A 13,207-nucleotide genomic window follows, 5' to 3' on the forward strand; every position below is an offset into this window, starting at 1 on the left:
AAAGACAGCGCATCTCTTTCACCGACGGCTGTAACTACTCATGATGCAGTCGTTTCTCCAATACTGGAAGATCCGCGAGCGACTCGAGCGGCAACAGGAGCAACAACAAAAAGATTTGGAGAGAACGGGTGCTCTATCAGTGCTGGAAGAAGAAGCAACAGAGCCGAGCGACGAGAAATCGATCGAGTTAACCCAAACGTCGGATCTGTCAACATGGGAGAGCAAAGACGACGACGAGAAACTCGACCTCGAGGGTGGTCAAGCCAGTGTACCCGCAAAACGAGTCTGTCTGGTGCCAAAAGCCAGACCTCTCCAACAATTACACACACGCCTCTCTTCGGACAACAACAGCATTGACGGCAGAGACTCGCGGCCTCCGACGCCGCCTCCCAAAAACGCCGGCTACAAGCCCAAACCCCCTGACCCCCCTCGACCCCCTCGTCCACCCAAACGCCTGCGGATCCGAACAGGTCCAGCCCAAAGCACCGCAACCCCTCATCCACCGCCTCCCCCTTTTGCTCCTCCTCCACCCCCACCCCAAGCCAACGCCTCATCCTCGTCTCTCAACCTGCAGATCCAACTGACGCACCACCCCCACGCGCGGCCGTCGACGTACGGCGACGCCAACGCGCTCGGCGTGCTGCTGTCGGGCATCACGGTGCAGGCGCAGCCGTCAGCTGCCGACGGGAAGGTGTTTGTTGTCGAGCACGAGGACGGCGATCCGCTGGATCCGCACACGTGGAGCGTGTGGTCGCGCGTCGCGGCGACGCTGCTGATTGGCGGCATTGCGTTTGTGGTTGGCGTTGCGAGCAGTATTAACAGTGCGGTTGTGAAGGAGGTGGCGAGGGATTTTGAGGTCAGTGAGGAGGTTGCTACGCTGGCTACTGGTGAGTCTGTCTTCGTTTGTGTGTCTGTTTGCTACGTCGACTGCCAGTTTCTTCTACACTATCATCCACCTACTCCCTCAACAACCACCGCCCCTTTACAATCCACATTCCAACTCCACTAACCACCCCCTCCCCTCTAGGCCGCTACCTCGTCGGCCTCGGCATCGGCGCCCTCTTCTCGGGGCCCTGCTCCGAGACGCTGGGCCGCAACCCCGTCTACGTGGGCACACTGTTACTCTACATGGTGTGCATCGCGGCGGCCGGTCTGGCGCCTAACGCGGGGGCGCAAATCGCGTTCCGTTTCCTGGCCGGCTTCTTTGGCAGCACGCCGCTCACGTGTGCTGGTGGGAGCATTGCGGATTTGTGGAGTCCGCTTGATCGCGTCTATGCGTTTCCCGTGTTTGCCAATGCGGCGTTCATGGGGCCGGTTTTGGGTATGTAGGACTTTATGATTCCCCTGATGCTCCTGGCCCCCTGAAAATACACCACCACCCATAACTCTATCATCAACTAACCCGCCACGCACACCACAGGCCCCATCCTCGGCAGCTTCATCGCCACCTCCCCCCACGTCACCTGGCGCATGGTCGAATGGACGTCCCTCCTCCTGGCCTTCCTCATCCTCACGCTCCTCACGCTCTTCCAACCCGAGACCTACGCGCCCGTCCTGCTGCGCTGGAAAGCGCACCACCTGCGCCAGCTCACGCACGACGCGCGCTACGTCTCGGCGCCCGAGGCGCGCGGCGACACGTTCGGCTCGCGCCTGCGCGCCGCATTGATCCGGCCGTTCGTCCTCACGGCCACGGAGCCCATCATCGGCTTGATCGGCGTGTATTTGACCGTCATTTACGTCGTGCTGTTTATGTTTTTGGACGGCTTTGATTACGTGTTTGGCCGCACGTACGGGACGAGTCAGGTGCAGACGGGTTTCTGCTTCGCGGGCATCGCCGTGGGCTTGTTTGGCGCGACGGCGTTGGCGCCGCTGGTGTATCGCTGGGCCAAGAGGGGGTGGGTGTGGTCGCCCCCTGGGGTTGCGGGCGGCGAGAAGACTCAGGGCCAGCAACAACAGCAAAAAGCCCTCCCCCCCGAGTTCCGCCTCTGGTACGCCATGCTCGGCGGCAGCATCGCCATCCCGCTCAGCCTCCTCTGGATGGGCCTCACCGCGTCCCCCCGCATCCCCATCTGGAGCCCGCTGGCCGCCAGCGCGCTGTTCGGCTACGGCATCCTGGCCGTCTTCATTTCCTCCTACCTGTACATCATCGACACGTACGCGACCCTGTCGGCGTCGGCGCTGGCCAGCGTCACGCTGGTGCGCTACGTGGCTGCGGGCGCCATGGTCAGTGTGGGCGTGCCGTTTTATGAGCGCGTGGGCGTGCGCGGCACGTTGGGGATACTGGCTGCTGTGAGTGCGGTGTTGGCGCCATTGCCGTATGTGTTTTATTTTTATGGGGATAGGATTCGGGGACGGAGTGCGTGGGTTGATAGGGGGGGTGAGGGGGTGGGATGGGATGGGGACAAAAATATCAAGATGCGAGGGGGCATGTGGGACGTAGATATGAATGCGAGGTCCTCTATGAATTTTCACTGATGCGGATGCGGCGCTACTACTATGGACAGAAGACGGTATGTCAGGACAAATGCCGCCCTTCTCTACGACGATATATTCTACTCTTTAATCATCCGCACCACCTTGTCGCAGTTCAACAGGCAGAACGGGTCAAACGCCTTTTTCATCTAGAGTTGATGCGTCAGTATACTGTTCAAACACAACGCGGGCTCAGACAGCTCACCTGTCTCATGAGATCCACAGTCGACTGGCCAACCTCGTGAGGCAGATAATCCCGCTTGACGAGGCCGACGCCGTGCTCGCCCGTCGCCGTGCCCTCCATCTCAATGGCGCGCTCGACCATGCGGTGCACGACGCCGTGGACCGTGTCGTACTCCTGCTCGTTGTAGATGAGGATGGCGTGGAAGTTGCCGTCGCCGACGTGGCCGACAATGGCGCCCAGCACGCCGTGCTTGTCAATGTCGGCCTTGGTCTCCTCGATGATTTGCGGCAGCCGGCTGATGGGCACCGCCACGTCCGTCGTCCACACGCGGTCGGCCGCCGTCCGCTTCATGGCCATGTCGCTCCAGAGCGCCTCCTTGCGCGCGCTCCACAGCGTGTCAGCCTCGTCTTTGCTACTGGCAAACTCAAACGTCTTGCTGCCGCTCGTCCTTGCGAGCTTTTGCACAATGGAAATGTCCTCCTTGACGCCGGCAGGCGTGCCAGAAAACTTGAAGAACAGTGTTGGGGCTTCGGCCCATTTCTTCGACGTGGTGCCTGCGTTGTTGATGCAGCGCATCTGCACGTCGTCGAGAATCTCAATGGCCGCAATGGGCACGCCGGCGCCGACCACCTTTTGCACGCAATCGGCAGCCTCGCGGATGCTTCTAAAGCTGGAAACGGCAACAGACGTGTTGAGGGGCTTGACGGTAAGCTTGAGTGTGGCTTCGGTCACTAAACCTAGCGTACCCTCGCTGCCAATGAAAACGCGGGTAAGGTCGTAGCCCGCACTGCTTTTCCGGGGCCTTTGTTTCGTCTTGACAACGGTCCCGTCCGCGAGGACAACCGTCAGCGACAAAACCCAATCCTTCATGGTGCCGTAGCGATAAGCATTGGTTCCGGAACAACCGGTCCCAATCATGCCGCCAATCTGGGCGCCGGGCCCTGGGTCGGGAGGGAAAAACAACCCGTGCTCTTCCAACTCCTCGTTTAATGTTTGCCAGCCTACTGCTGGCTGCACCACCACGTCCATGTCGTCCTTGTTGAGCTTGACGATATGGTCCATCCGACAGAAGTCGATGCACACGCCGCCGAGCGTGGGCGTGAATTGCCCCTCCAGACTCGTGCCTCCCGAATATGGCGTCACGGGCAGCCGTCGGTCATGGCACACCTTCATAATCTCGCTCACTTCTTGTGTGTCGGCCGGTCTCACGATGAGAAAGGGCACTTCGTCCGGGCGCGGCGAGTAGGTGGACCAGTCGGAGCCCGAGTGCGCCTTGAGGTCGGCGTCGTTGAGGGAAACATTGTCCTTGCCAACAATGTCCTTGAAGTCCACCCATGCGGCTTGGTATGTGAATTTGGAGTGATCGTGGTAGATTTTGTTGTGAATTGAGTCGAGAGGCAACGTCGAATGCGTGTTTTCCGGCGCATGTAGTTGCGAGCCTTCCCAGTAGCACCAGACAAAGCCAAATAAGACCACTGGAAGATTCAATGTCAGCAATTGTCAAGGTGACGAGAGGGAGCAACTCACAGACTGCAATTCCAGTGCGGCCAAGAATTTTGTTTGCTATTTCATTGCCTCCGTCGCGATTGGACGGATCGAAGCCCTTTGCTTGCAGCTCCTTTTGTTTCTGGACGCGGCGGTTGGTCACGTCCATGAGCTGCAGCTTGAAGGGTCTGGGCTTGCCCGAGGAATTCCATCTTCGTTGCAGACCTGAAACGTTGCGAGGGAAGGATGCTGCGGGTGCGGGTGCGGAGAAGCTGTGGGCGGCGGCAGTGGGGGAGTAGCGCCGGGGAGCCACGGCCAAGCGCTGGTGGTGGAGCGCAAGGCGGAGCGTGTTGGACGAAAGCATGGGCGGCGGATGGACTGGACTCTCAGGCTGCGATGGTCATGGCCGGTTGCTGGAGGAAGAGAGTTGATGGTCAGGATACGGTGGCATGGGCAAGGTAAGCTGAGGCAAGGTTAGGTCCGTCGGCAGGTCGCCCGCGACAGAGTAGTGGAGCTCGGTGGTGCAGCAGCGGAACAGCAGCCTTTTTGGACCTCGACGCCATGGATTGCTTGCATCGCATCATCAAACAAACACCTAACCCTATCTTCACGCAAAATACGTATTCTGACACGCGCCACGTCGCGTTGGTTCGCCTGCACCTGACTAACGCGCAACCACCTGAATCAAGACGTTCAACATTTGCAAGATGAGATGCCTAGGTCCTGTAAAATGCCACAGAATGCCAACGTCTCGCAGTCCAAAAAGGTAGCCGTTCCTCTGTACCCACAAATGCAACCGTGTCTGCGTCACGCTGATGACAACGCAGAGAAGTAAATAAAAAATGATCCAAGTGAGCGACGGCCCAAGTCCCGTCAACGCCACGCTGTAAAATCCAAAACACCGTCCCAAGAGTTCCATGTATCAAGAAATGCAAATCAGAAAATGCCAAAAATGGAATACGATGCCCTGTCCCAGGCGGCGCGGTGGGGCAAAACCTCTTCAGACTTTTTGAAAACCACAACCGAAACCTAGGCACGCTTCCCCGCTGCCTGAATGCTCCCGGCCGACCAGGGAACATGCCGTGCACCGTCCGCCGAGAGCAACCCGCCTGCCCCTCGTCATAGGCACTTCAGCCGGAGCAGTCTCGTACGGAACCAGGCGACAAACGCTGCCCACCTCCCCTTGATAGGCCGGCGAGTGCGCTTTTTGTTTGCTGTAGCTCGCGTCGTCCGAGTGGTATTGCTCTGCAACACATATGGTGGCGCGTTGGAATTGTGGTGAGTAGTCTGCCCAGATACGGGCCTCGGAGGTATTGCTGGAGGGTCGTCTACAGTCTTTTCGTTGATCTCCTCCATCTCTGGTCTTTGATATCGGTCCTCGGTCTTTGCTCTTTTTCGCTCTTCCCGATCCCGCTTCCGCAATGCCTCTTTTTCAGCCTTGCGCTCTTTGGCTTCCTCTTTGGCTTGAAACTCTGCGCGCAATGCGCGGATACTTGCAGCACGAGAGGCGGGGTCAACTGGTGATTCGCGGCCGCGCACGAACCCAATGGCCTTGTCGAGCGAAGTTCGAGAGCTTGGAGAGTGAGCAAGGTCCGACTTCATCGTGTCGCGCCTCGAACGAGTGTGGTCGTAGAGATTGGACAAGCTCGTTTGAGACCGGCTAGGCATCCGGCTGATGGAACCACTCGAAAGCGAGTGAATGGGGGCCGGCGCATTGGGTGTTGACGAAGACATGGAGCCAGAGCGCCGTTGCGGGTCAAAAATGCCTTGTCGGTAGACATATTCGTCGTCGGACATGATGTCGCTTGCTTCAGGCAGGCGGTCGTTTTCTTCGTGGATAGAACCTGCTCTAGAATGCTCGCTCAAATCGCTAATCTGGCGGGGCGTATGGCGCAAAAAGGGAGCCGTCGGTTGGCGGAGGCCGCCAGAGCTAGCAGAATTCAACGAATTGCCGCTGGTGGACCGATTGTGATTATGCCGTCTGTTGGCGGAAGCAAAGTGCACGTCGGCGACTGAGCGGGGACCGGTAGCATAGTCGTGAATGCCTAAGCCGGCAGGACTTCCAGAGTCCGGAGCAGGCAGCGAAAGATCGAGTGAGTTGTCTTCCCTGGTGTGGAGCTTGCGGAGATATGGCCTCAGTCTCCTTGCAGACACAAAGTCCAGGCTTCGGCGGCCCTCTTCCTGGGAGGAGGAAGTGGGGGTGTCCATTGATCGAGAAGCCAAAACGGCCAGGTCTGGAGAGTGCGAGGTGGTTGGGCTGCCAGTAGGAGCAGAAGAGTCGGAAGTGCCGCGCTTGTGCAGACGGGCGTGAGTTGGGACAGTTGGAGCGGATCTGGCATGGTCGTCGAGGCGCGGCGAGCTTGTGTAAGACGCGTGGCGGTTCAACGAGGGCTTGGGTCCAACAGGAGGGAGCGAATAGCGGGGGTGCGAGGTGGCCATGATGGCGATGATGGCGATGATGATGATGATGTGAAGAGTGGATTGCGCAAGCGATTATTACCGCAGCATCGTGGGGTGATGTTGGGACCTGGGGACGGAAGGAGTCGTCGTAAGTCGCTGCGGACGGCGTGGGCGTGGGCGTGGGCGTGGGCGTGGGCGTGGGCGTGGGCGTGAGTGTTGGCGTAGGGCTGAGGAGGTGCTCCGCCGCGTGGGTGAGGCTGTGGAGGTGAGGTGGAGAATGTAGCGGAGGAGCAGCGCTGAGCTGATGGTGAGTTGGAGTAGTCGGGCGAGGGCGAAACGGAGTGGGCGTCAGCGCAACAAAGAGGACGGCGGATCCCCCTGCGGAGGAGTGTCGAGGAAATAGCGGGGGAGGGCACCTCAGGCCCCAGCGTCGCCTCACCAACGGCACAGGATATATTAGGTATCCGGCGGGCTATCACGACAGTGCCGGGGCCGGGCCTGCTCGCGGACCACAGGCAGAACACAGGGAGCAGAGCGGGGAACTTAAGGTTGAGGAGCAGCAGGAGGAGCATGCAGAGCGACGAGGACGGGGACGGGGACGGTGACGAGACGAGACGAGACGAGACGAGACGAGCCGGAGACGGACACGGCGGAGGTGGAACAGAGACAGCCATACATACATGTAGCTATGACTTCAACATGAGCTCTTGTTGGCTCGTCGTCTGCTTCTGTTCCTCTCTGCCTCTCGCTCTCCCGGAAACTCAAGCCCACCCGCCCGCCTGGTTCCTTGGCAGATCTGGTCATCGCTTATCTCGACGTGGATAAGCCAACTTTCCTAGGTTTCCTTGCTTGTTTTACCGGTAGCCAGTAGCCACCACTCACTATCTCTCTTCACCCATCCGACTGCTCCGCAAACGGCTTCCTTTTTACGAGAATCTCTTCAACACTGCGTCAAAGGCGGTGTCCATCGCGACCCACCCACTGCGCCGCTGCTTCGGACGAACCGTGGGGGCTTCAACCTCACCTCACCTCACTCCAGCCAGCCAAGCTAACCTAACCAGCTCTCCCCTAGCCACCTCGCCGCTCTCTGCCTCGCACTGCCGCTAATGCGCATCGCCATCTGTATTGCATCGTAGCTGCGTCGGGGTTGACGTTGACAGCCATCCGAGCTTCTTGCCTCTTCTCACCGTCTCGTTGCCGAAAATGCTGACGTGCTGCGGCCCAGCCTCTCTGCGGCTCAGCCATGCGCTTCCGAACATCTGCCTCCCAATCATCGTCCCTACCCTCTCCCTGGCCAGACGTTGGCGTATGCCCGACAAGTCCGGATCCCTTCCTCTGAATTCCCGCGGCCACAGCTCGGCCCATCCTGCCTTCTCCTATCACGGCACTTGTCGCTTGTCCGCCTGCCTACTGGAGAGGATACCTACCTACGCCAGCATGCATGCAGACTGCAGACTGTCGTCTCGGTGCTGCCCATCGTCCATAGTACGGCGCCCCATCGATTTGAATCATGTCCTAGACGAAAGACATGCTAGCCACATGTAGCACTCCATCTCCAGCTTGTCTCCACTCGAAGCTTCTGCAACCCTTCCATCGGCGCTTCCCGCTTGCCCCAATCGCCTCTGATCTTCGTCTTCTTCCAAGACCCCAATCACTGCGTCCAGGGGGACAATAATCATCGAAGCCATGGCATGACATGCGTCTGTCTCGCTCATTTCGCCATTTCCACGGCGCGAGATTATAGCCAGTGCTCAGACCTTGGTTCGGGCTCCTTCCCGCGTCGTCTGCCTCTTTCGACCTAACATGACCTCCCTTTGCTGCGGCGACCATCTCGCTTCTTGTCGCCCGCATTCTGACCTCATCATGTTGGTTCCAGTCAGGGCCGGCCCATGTCCAGTGACCCATGCGCCGTCGTTGACACCAGCCAATCAAAAATAGAATCACCCCTTGATACCAGCTGCAAGAAGAGCGCGCAATGTGCTTGCTCACTTCTTCCCTGAGGGGCCTTTGTCCAACACGTAGTCATCGGTAGGCTTGAAACATTTTCAATAATTTCAACCGAGTTCAAGAGGAATCTGAAGATCAGACAATTGACAGATGTGGTTGGTCGGAAGAGTGGACAGGCATTCTCTGGACCCCTTGCCTTTGTTGAGGCTCTTGTCCAGTGCGGAGTGCAGGCGGTGAGTGGCCGTTGGTGACCTGAATCCATCGACCGGGAATGCATCCGCACCGATGGAATGGCCGAGGCTTTGCCGCCGGAGCGGGAGAACCATAGTCCGCCGTCGGCGACGATGCCTCCGGCTCCGCTGAACAGCAGCAGCAGCAGCAGCAGCAGCCCAGCTCTGACGTCCGTGTTGTCTCCCGTTTCGCAGACGCGGTCTGACTTCGAGTTTGCGCAAATAGACCTCTGTGTCCCGACCTGCGCGCGGCGCTTGCAACCCCATCAACCATCTGTCAGCCCTTGCCGACCCTTCCCCAGCCAGCCGTCAAGCTGTGTCGGACTTTGCTGCCCTCTCAAATTCTACCGCCGACCCACGATCCAGCAAAACAACAACGAACGACGCGCATCACCGCCCCAGTCGCGTCTCCACGCATCAGCCGCTCTATCCTCGTCCACAATCCCGCTTGAACAGCGGTACCACCTCGTCCACTTGACAAAGCGACGCGGACACGGCCGCCTTTTATTTGGAGACCCGGGTCTCGCCATTTCGCCACAATGTCCAAACGCGGCGCTGATATACAGTTGTCCAAGGATGGTGGATTTCAAGGAGACGGCGCAAATCAACAGACAGCGGATGAGAAGCCCCAGCGGGCCACGGCAGCGCAGTTGGCGAACAGAAAGTTAGTTGCCGTTTCCTTGTCTGACAGGCAGGGGTCTCGACGTCACCGCACTTTTGTGGTCTTGTCGTCGAACCAGCCTGTTGACATCTGAAATGCTATGATTGACTGACACATGATAGACTCAAGCCTTTGAAAGGCCGCACAAGGCCGGCTGGTTCTGTAGGTTCAGCCTCTCGCTACAGCGCCTCTCTTGCTGACCACCCTCTCTCAGACGTCTAGCAGTTTTCCCGGCGCATCCCAACCAGCTCCAGGTGGTGTAGGAAGCAATCCCTTCTCTAGCTCTGCCTTCACTCCTGCACCTGCACCTGCACCTGCACCTGCGAACAACGGATTCAGCTTCAGCTTCGGCGGCCCGCCCTCTACTGCGTTCAATGCCCCTGCAAACGACGCAATGGACACTTCTGTGTCGCCTCAAAAACAACCCCCGCCTGCATCCAACAATCTCTTTGCGCAGTCGGCTTCAAGTGCCATGCCCTCATCTGGCTCCAACCTCTTTGCATCCTTCAGCAAACCAGACTCGGGGAACATGTTCAGCCAATCAACTTCTAGCAGCAACCCGTTCCAATTTGGTGCCACCACGTCCACTGCACCTCCAGCAAGTTCAAGTTCTCAGCCTGCGCAAAATCTCTTTGCTTCTGCAACACAGAATAACCAGGCAAGCTCGACACCTCAATCCTCTTCATCGCCGTTCAATTTTGGAGGCTTTTCGCAGGGTCAGAACAAGACAACTCCAGAGCCTGCCAACAATGCGCCTCCTCAATCTACTTTCAACTTCAATTTTGGTGCAAACACAGCCAGTGCATCTCAACCCGCGCCTGCTTTCTCCTTTGGGGCTCCGGCTCCGGCGAAGGATGCTCAGGAAGCCTCCAGCGCGCTTACGACTTCATCTGCACCTAGCACTTCTCAGCCAGCCCCAGCATTTTCGTTCAACGCGCCTAGCACGACCAAGGACACTCCAGCTCCACTGGAAGCCCCCAAACCCTTCTCTTCAAGCACATCCTCGCAGCCTACGAGCGCCTTTACATTCGGTGCCACCAACGCGTCCAAAGATAGCGCCCCTAGCAGCTCCCCATTCTCTTTTGGAGCTCCATCCTCTTCGAAGCCGGCAGCCTCATCCGCGGCCGACCAGCCCAGCAGCAGTATCTCTCAACAAGCAAGCAGCTCAAACTTGTTCGCCGCCAAGCCCAACTTTCCCCCGTCCTCGCAAAAAAGCGGCAGCGACTCGAACGCGACTTCGAGTGCACCGTCGAATCCATTCACCTTTGCGACGAGCACCTCGACAGGATCGGCAACCGCGTTCTCGCCCGCAACTCCAGCCAAGACCACTCAGCCAACACCCTCCTTGTTTGGGTCTACGACGCCTGCACCATCGTTTACTCCGACGAAGGAACCGGACGCTCAGCAAGAAATCGGGAACAATGACAAGGCTGCGAGCAAAATCTCTACATCAGGCTCAAATTTATTCAAGCCCTCTGCTTCCACAACTGGCACTTCCACGGCGAGCAACTTGTTCGGAAGCATGACCCCTAAGCCGTCTGGTGGAGCAAACAACCTCTTTTCTTCCCCGAAGCCGGAAAACACCCCTGCCCAGTCCAACATGGAGAAAAGTGTATCCACGGCGAACCCTAGCAAGTCAGCGTTTGGACAATCCAGTAGCGGCAACATCTTTGCGGCCGCTGCGGCATCTAAGCCTTCAAACGAGCAATCCGAAGCTCCGGTGGTCAAACCTGTTCAGCTTGCTCAGCCTGCGCCTTCAAATGGCTCTGGCGAACATGGATCTTCTCCAACTTTCTCAAACAAATGGGAAGCAGACGTGTATAAGGACCCTGAGGAAGCATGGATCGAATTGAATCGATGGTGGAAGAACATGGTTGCAGAAGCGGACATTGGGCACGACTACTGGCGTCTCTGCGACTTCTACTTGGAGCAGCGTCTGAAAGTTCGGAAGCGCTTGGGTATCGCGAGGAGTGACGATCTGTTGGAGCCGGGTGATTACCCTATTAAGAGTCACTCGCATGAAAAGCCTCGACAGAATGGGAGCGCTGCGGCTACTTCGCCAAAGAAACAACAGCAGGCTGCCATTCAGGACACGCCTCCTGCGGGTGCTGCTGGTTCCCAGACGGCAAACATTTTCAGCAGCATCGTCAACAAGTCCTCGCAGTCTTCACCGCAAACCGCAGCGAATGGCTCTCAGTCGCCCGCGGCTGGTGCCTCGACCTCGAATGCGTTTGGTGCCTCGACCTCGAGTGCGTTTGGCGCCTCTACCTCCAAGACTCCTGTGAAAGCGGCGGCCCCCTTGGGCGACTCAACTTCGACAACCCCAGCTGGCAGTCCTGTGAAGCGAGATCTCTTTTCAGCGCAGACGCCATCCAAGTCTGGTCCGTCGGGCCAGCTCGGCAACACTGAAACTCCCAAGTTGTTTGATACAGGAGTTGCGAAGAGGAAATCTGGGGCCATCTCTGCTGATGATGCAGGCGACGTCACCCAGGAAAGCGCGCAGGAAAAGCGACAAAAGACAGATACGAATGGCGGGCTTCAGCCCCCTAGCTCGGGATTGTTTGGTGCTCCGTCACGCTCTCCAACTCCCGGTTCATCCGCGAACAACGGTTCTGTGCTGAACAGCGGAGCAGCCTCGCCAAACCCGAACAACCCCTTCAGCCATTTGTCCCAAGACGAAAGCACGGGCAGGGATGACGACGATGACGAAGACGAGGATGGCGAAGATGACGATGAAGAAGCGGGTAGCAGCACTCCGACTCAGGAGCCCAAGACCGGTGCCGGTTTGTTCGGACGCATCACCAAGGACGACAGTGGCAAGTCAGTGTTTGGAACGCCACCTGCGAAGAATGAAGCTGCGGGTACCAACATTTTCGGCTTTGCGCAGACTGGTCCTGTTAACAAGACCTGGAGTGGTGATTCTGAATCCCCTATCAAGTTCAGCACCCCCCAGCCGGCTTCGTCGGCCACCGATGCCAAGCCATTCAACCCATTTGCAAGTTTGACAAAGACCACTGCCGCTCCATCCTCCGGAAGCGCATCCACACCATTCAAATTCAACCCTACTCCTGCCACGACCTCGGACAGTGGATCCGTGCTCGGCACCGCCTCGGGGTCACGAGCCGCCACACCCGGCCTCCCTTCGACTGGAGCCTCGGAAGCGGAAGACGACGAGGCGCCCGCCCCCGTTGATACCGAGTCGATCAAGCTCCGCACAGCCCTCACAGACGAGGACAAATCGACCTACGACATCTTGTTCGACACGGACGACAAGGCAGTCTCGACGATGCGCCTCGTCGACAAGACGGAAGAGGAGCTTGCGGCGGACCCCAAGAAGCAGCCCAAGAAGTGGGTCGTGACGAACAAGGGGCCGCTCCGCGTCCTCAAGCACAAGGAGACGGGCGCCGGGAGCATCCTGCTCAAGGCCGAGCCCATGGGCCGCGCCGTCATCAACTCGCGCCTGCAGGCCAACCTCATCTACAAGCGCGCCAAGCCCAAATTCGCCGCGCTGTCGCTGCCGCTCGAGGCCGGCAAGCTGGTCACCGTCTACGTCAAGTTTGAGGACGACGCTGATTGCACCAAGTTTGTCGACGTGTGCGAGTCGAACAAGTCGTGATTCGGCACCGCCGGCATACAGCATGCATGGAAAGAAAATTGTTGTTTTGTACTCTCGGGTTTCTCATCTAAAAGTTTTGGGGGATGGGATGAGATGGAGGGGGGGCGCCGCGCTCTCTCTGTCCTTCTCGTCTCTGCGTCACATTCGGTTTCCTATGCCTCCATCCTGGCGTTTTCGGCAAAGAGCAGAGCAGAGCAGAGCGAGCGTTGTTG

At 58.3% G+C, this 13,207-nt stretch overlaps 4 protein-coding genes across 4 annotated transcripts; 1 reads left to right on the forward strand and 3 right to left on the reverse strand.

Annotated features, from left to right (window-relative positions):
• Nucleotides 1-595: 595 nt before the first annotated feature.
• J3D65DRAFT_46097 (major facilitator superfamily domain-containing protein) lies at nucleotides 596-2,561 on the forward strand (the record flags this gene model as incomplete). Its single annotated transcript, XM_066796435.1, has 3 exons — nucleotides 596-887; nucleotides 1,028-1,321; nucleotides 1,421-2,561. Coding segments are annotated over 3 exons (1,641 nt in total), but the record flags the coding sequence as incomplete, so codon positions are not given.
• On the reverse strand, nucleotides 2,445-4,665 carry J3D65DRAFT_611463 (D-lactate dehydrogenase). The gene is made up of 3 exons (XM_066798912.1): nucleotides 4,184-4,665; nucleotides 2,678-4,131; nucleotides 2,445-2,621 (listed from the first exon to the last, which is right to left on the reverse strand). The coding sequence occupies exons 1-3, from the start codon at nucleotides 4,503-4,505 to the stop codon at nucleotides 2,553-2,555; spliced, it is 1,845 nt and encodes a 614-aa protein (XP_066660227.1). The 5' UTR covers nucleotides 4,506-4,665; the 3' UTR covers nucleotides 2,445-2,552.
• A 70-nt stretch (nucleotides 4,666-4,735) lies between these two features.
• Nucleotides 4,736-5,129, reverse strand: J3D65DRAFT_611465 (uncharacterized protein). The gene has a single exon (XM_066798913.1). The coding sequence runs from the start codon at nucleotides 5,058-5,060 to the stop codon at nucleotides 4,806-4,808; it is 255 nt and encodes an 84-aa protein (XP_066660228.1). The 5' UTR covers nucleotides 5,061-5,129; the 3' UTR covers nucleotides 4,736-4,805.
• Nucleotides 5,130-5,160: 31 nt separating this feature from the next.
• Nucleotides 5,161-6,798, reverse strand: J3D65DRAFT_46083 (uncharacterized protein). The gene has a single exon (XM_066796434.1). It carries the CDS (start codon nucleotides 6,578-6,580, stop codon nucleotides 5,261-5,263), a length of 1,320 nt encoding a protein of 439 aa, XP_066660229.1. The 5' UTR covers nucleotides 6,581-6,798; the 3' UTR covers nucleotides 5,161-5,260.
• Between the last annotated feature and the right edge of the window lie 6,409 nt (nucleotides 6,799-13,207).

This window comes from Phyllosticta citribraziliensis, assembly GCF_038025025.1.
Source record: "Phyllosticta citribraziliensis strain CPC 17464 chromosome Unknown J3D65scaffold_1, whole genome shotgun sequence".
NCBI classification, from domain to species: Eukaryota; Fungi; Ascomycota; class Dothideomycetes; order Botryosphaeriales; family Phyllostictaceae; genus Phyllosticta; species Phyllosticta citribraziliensis.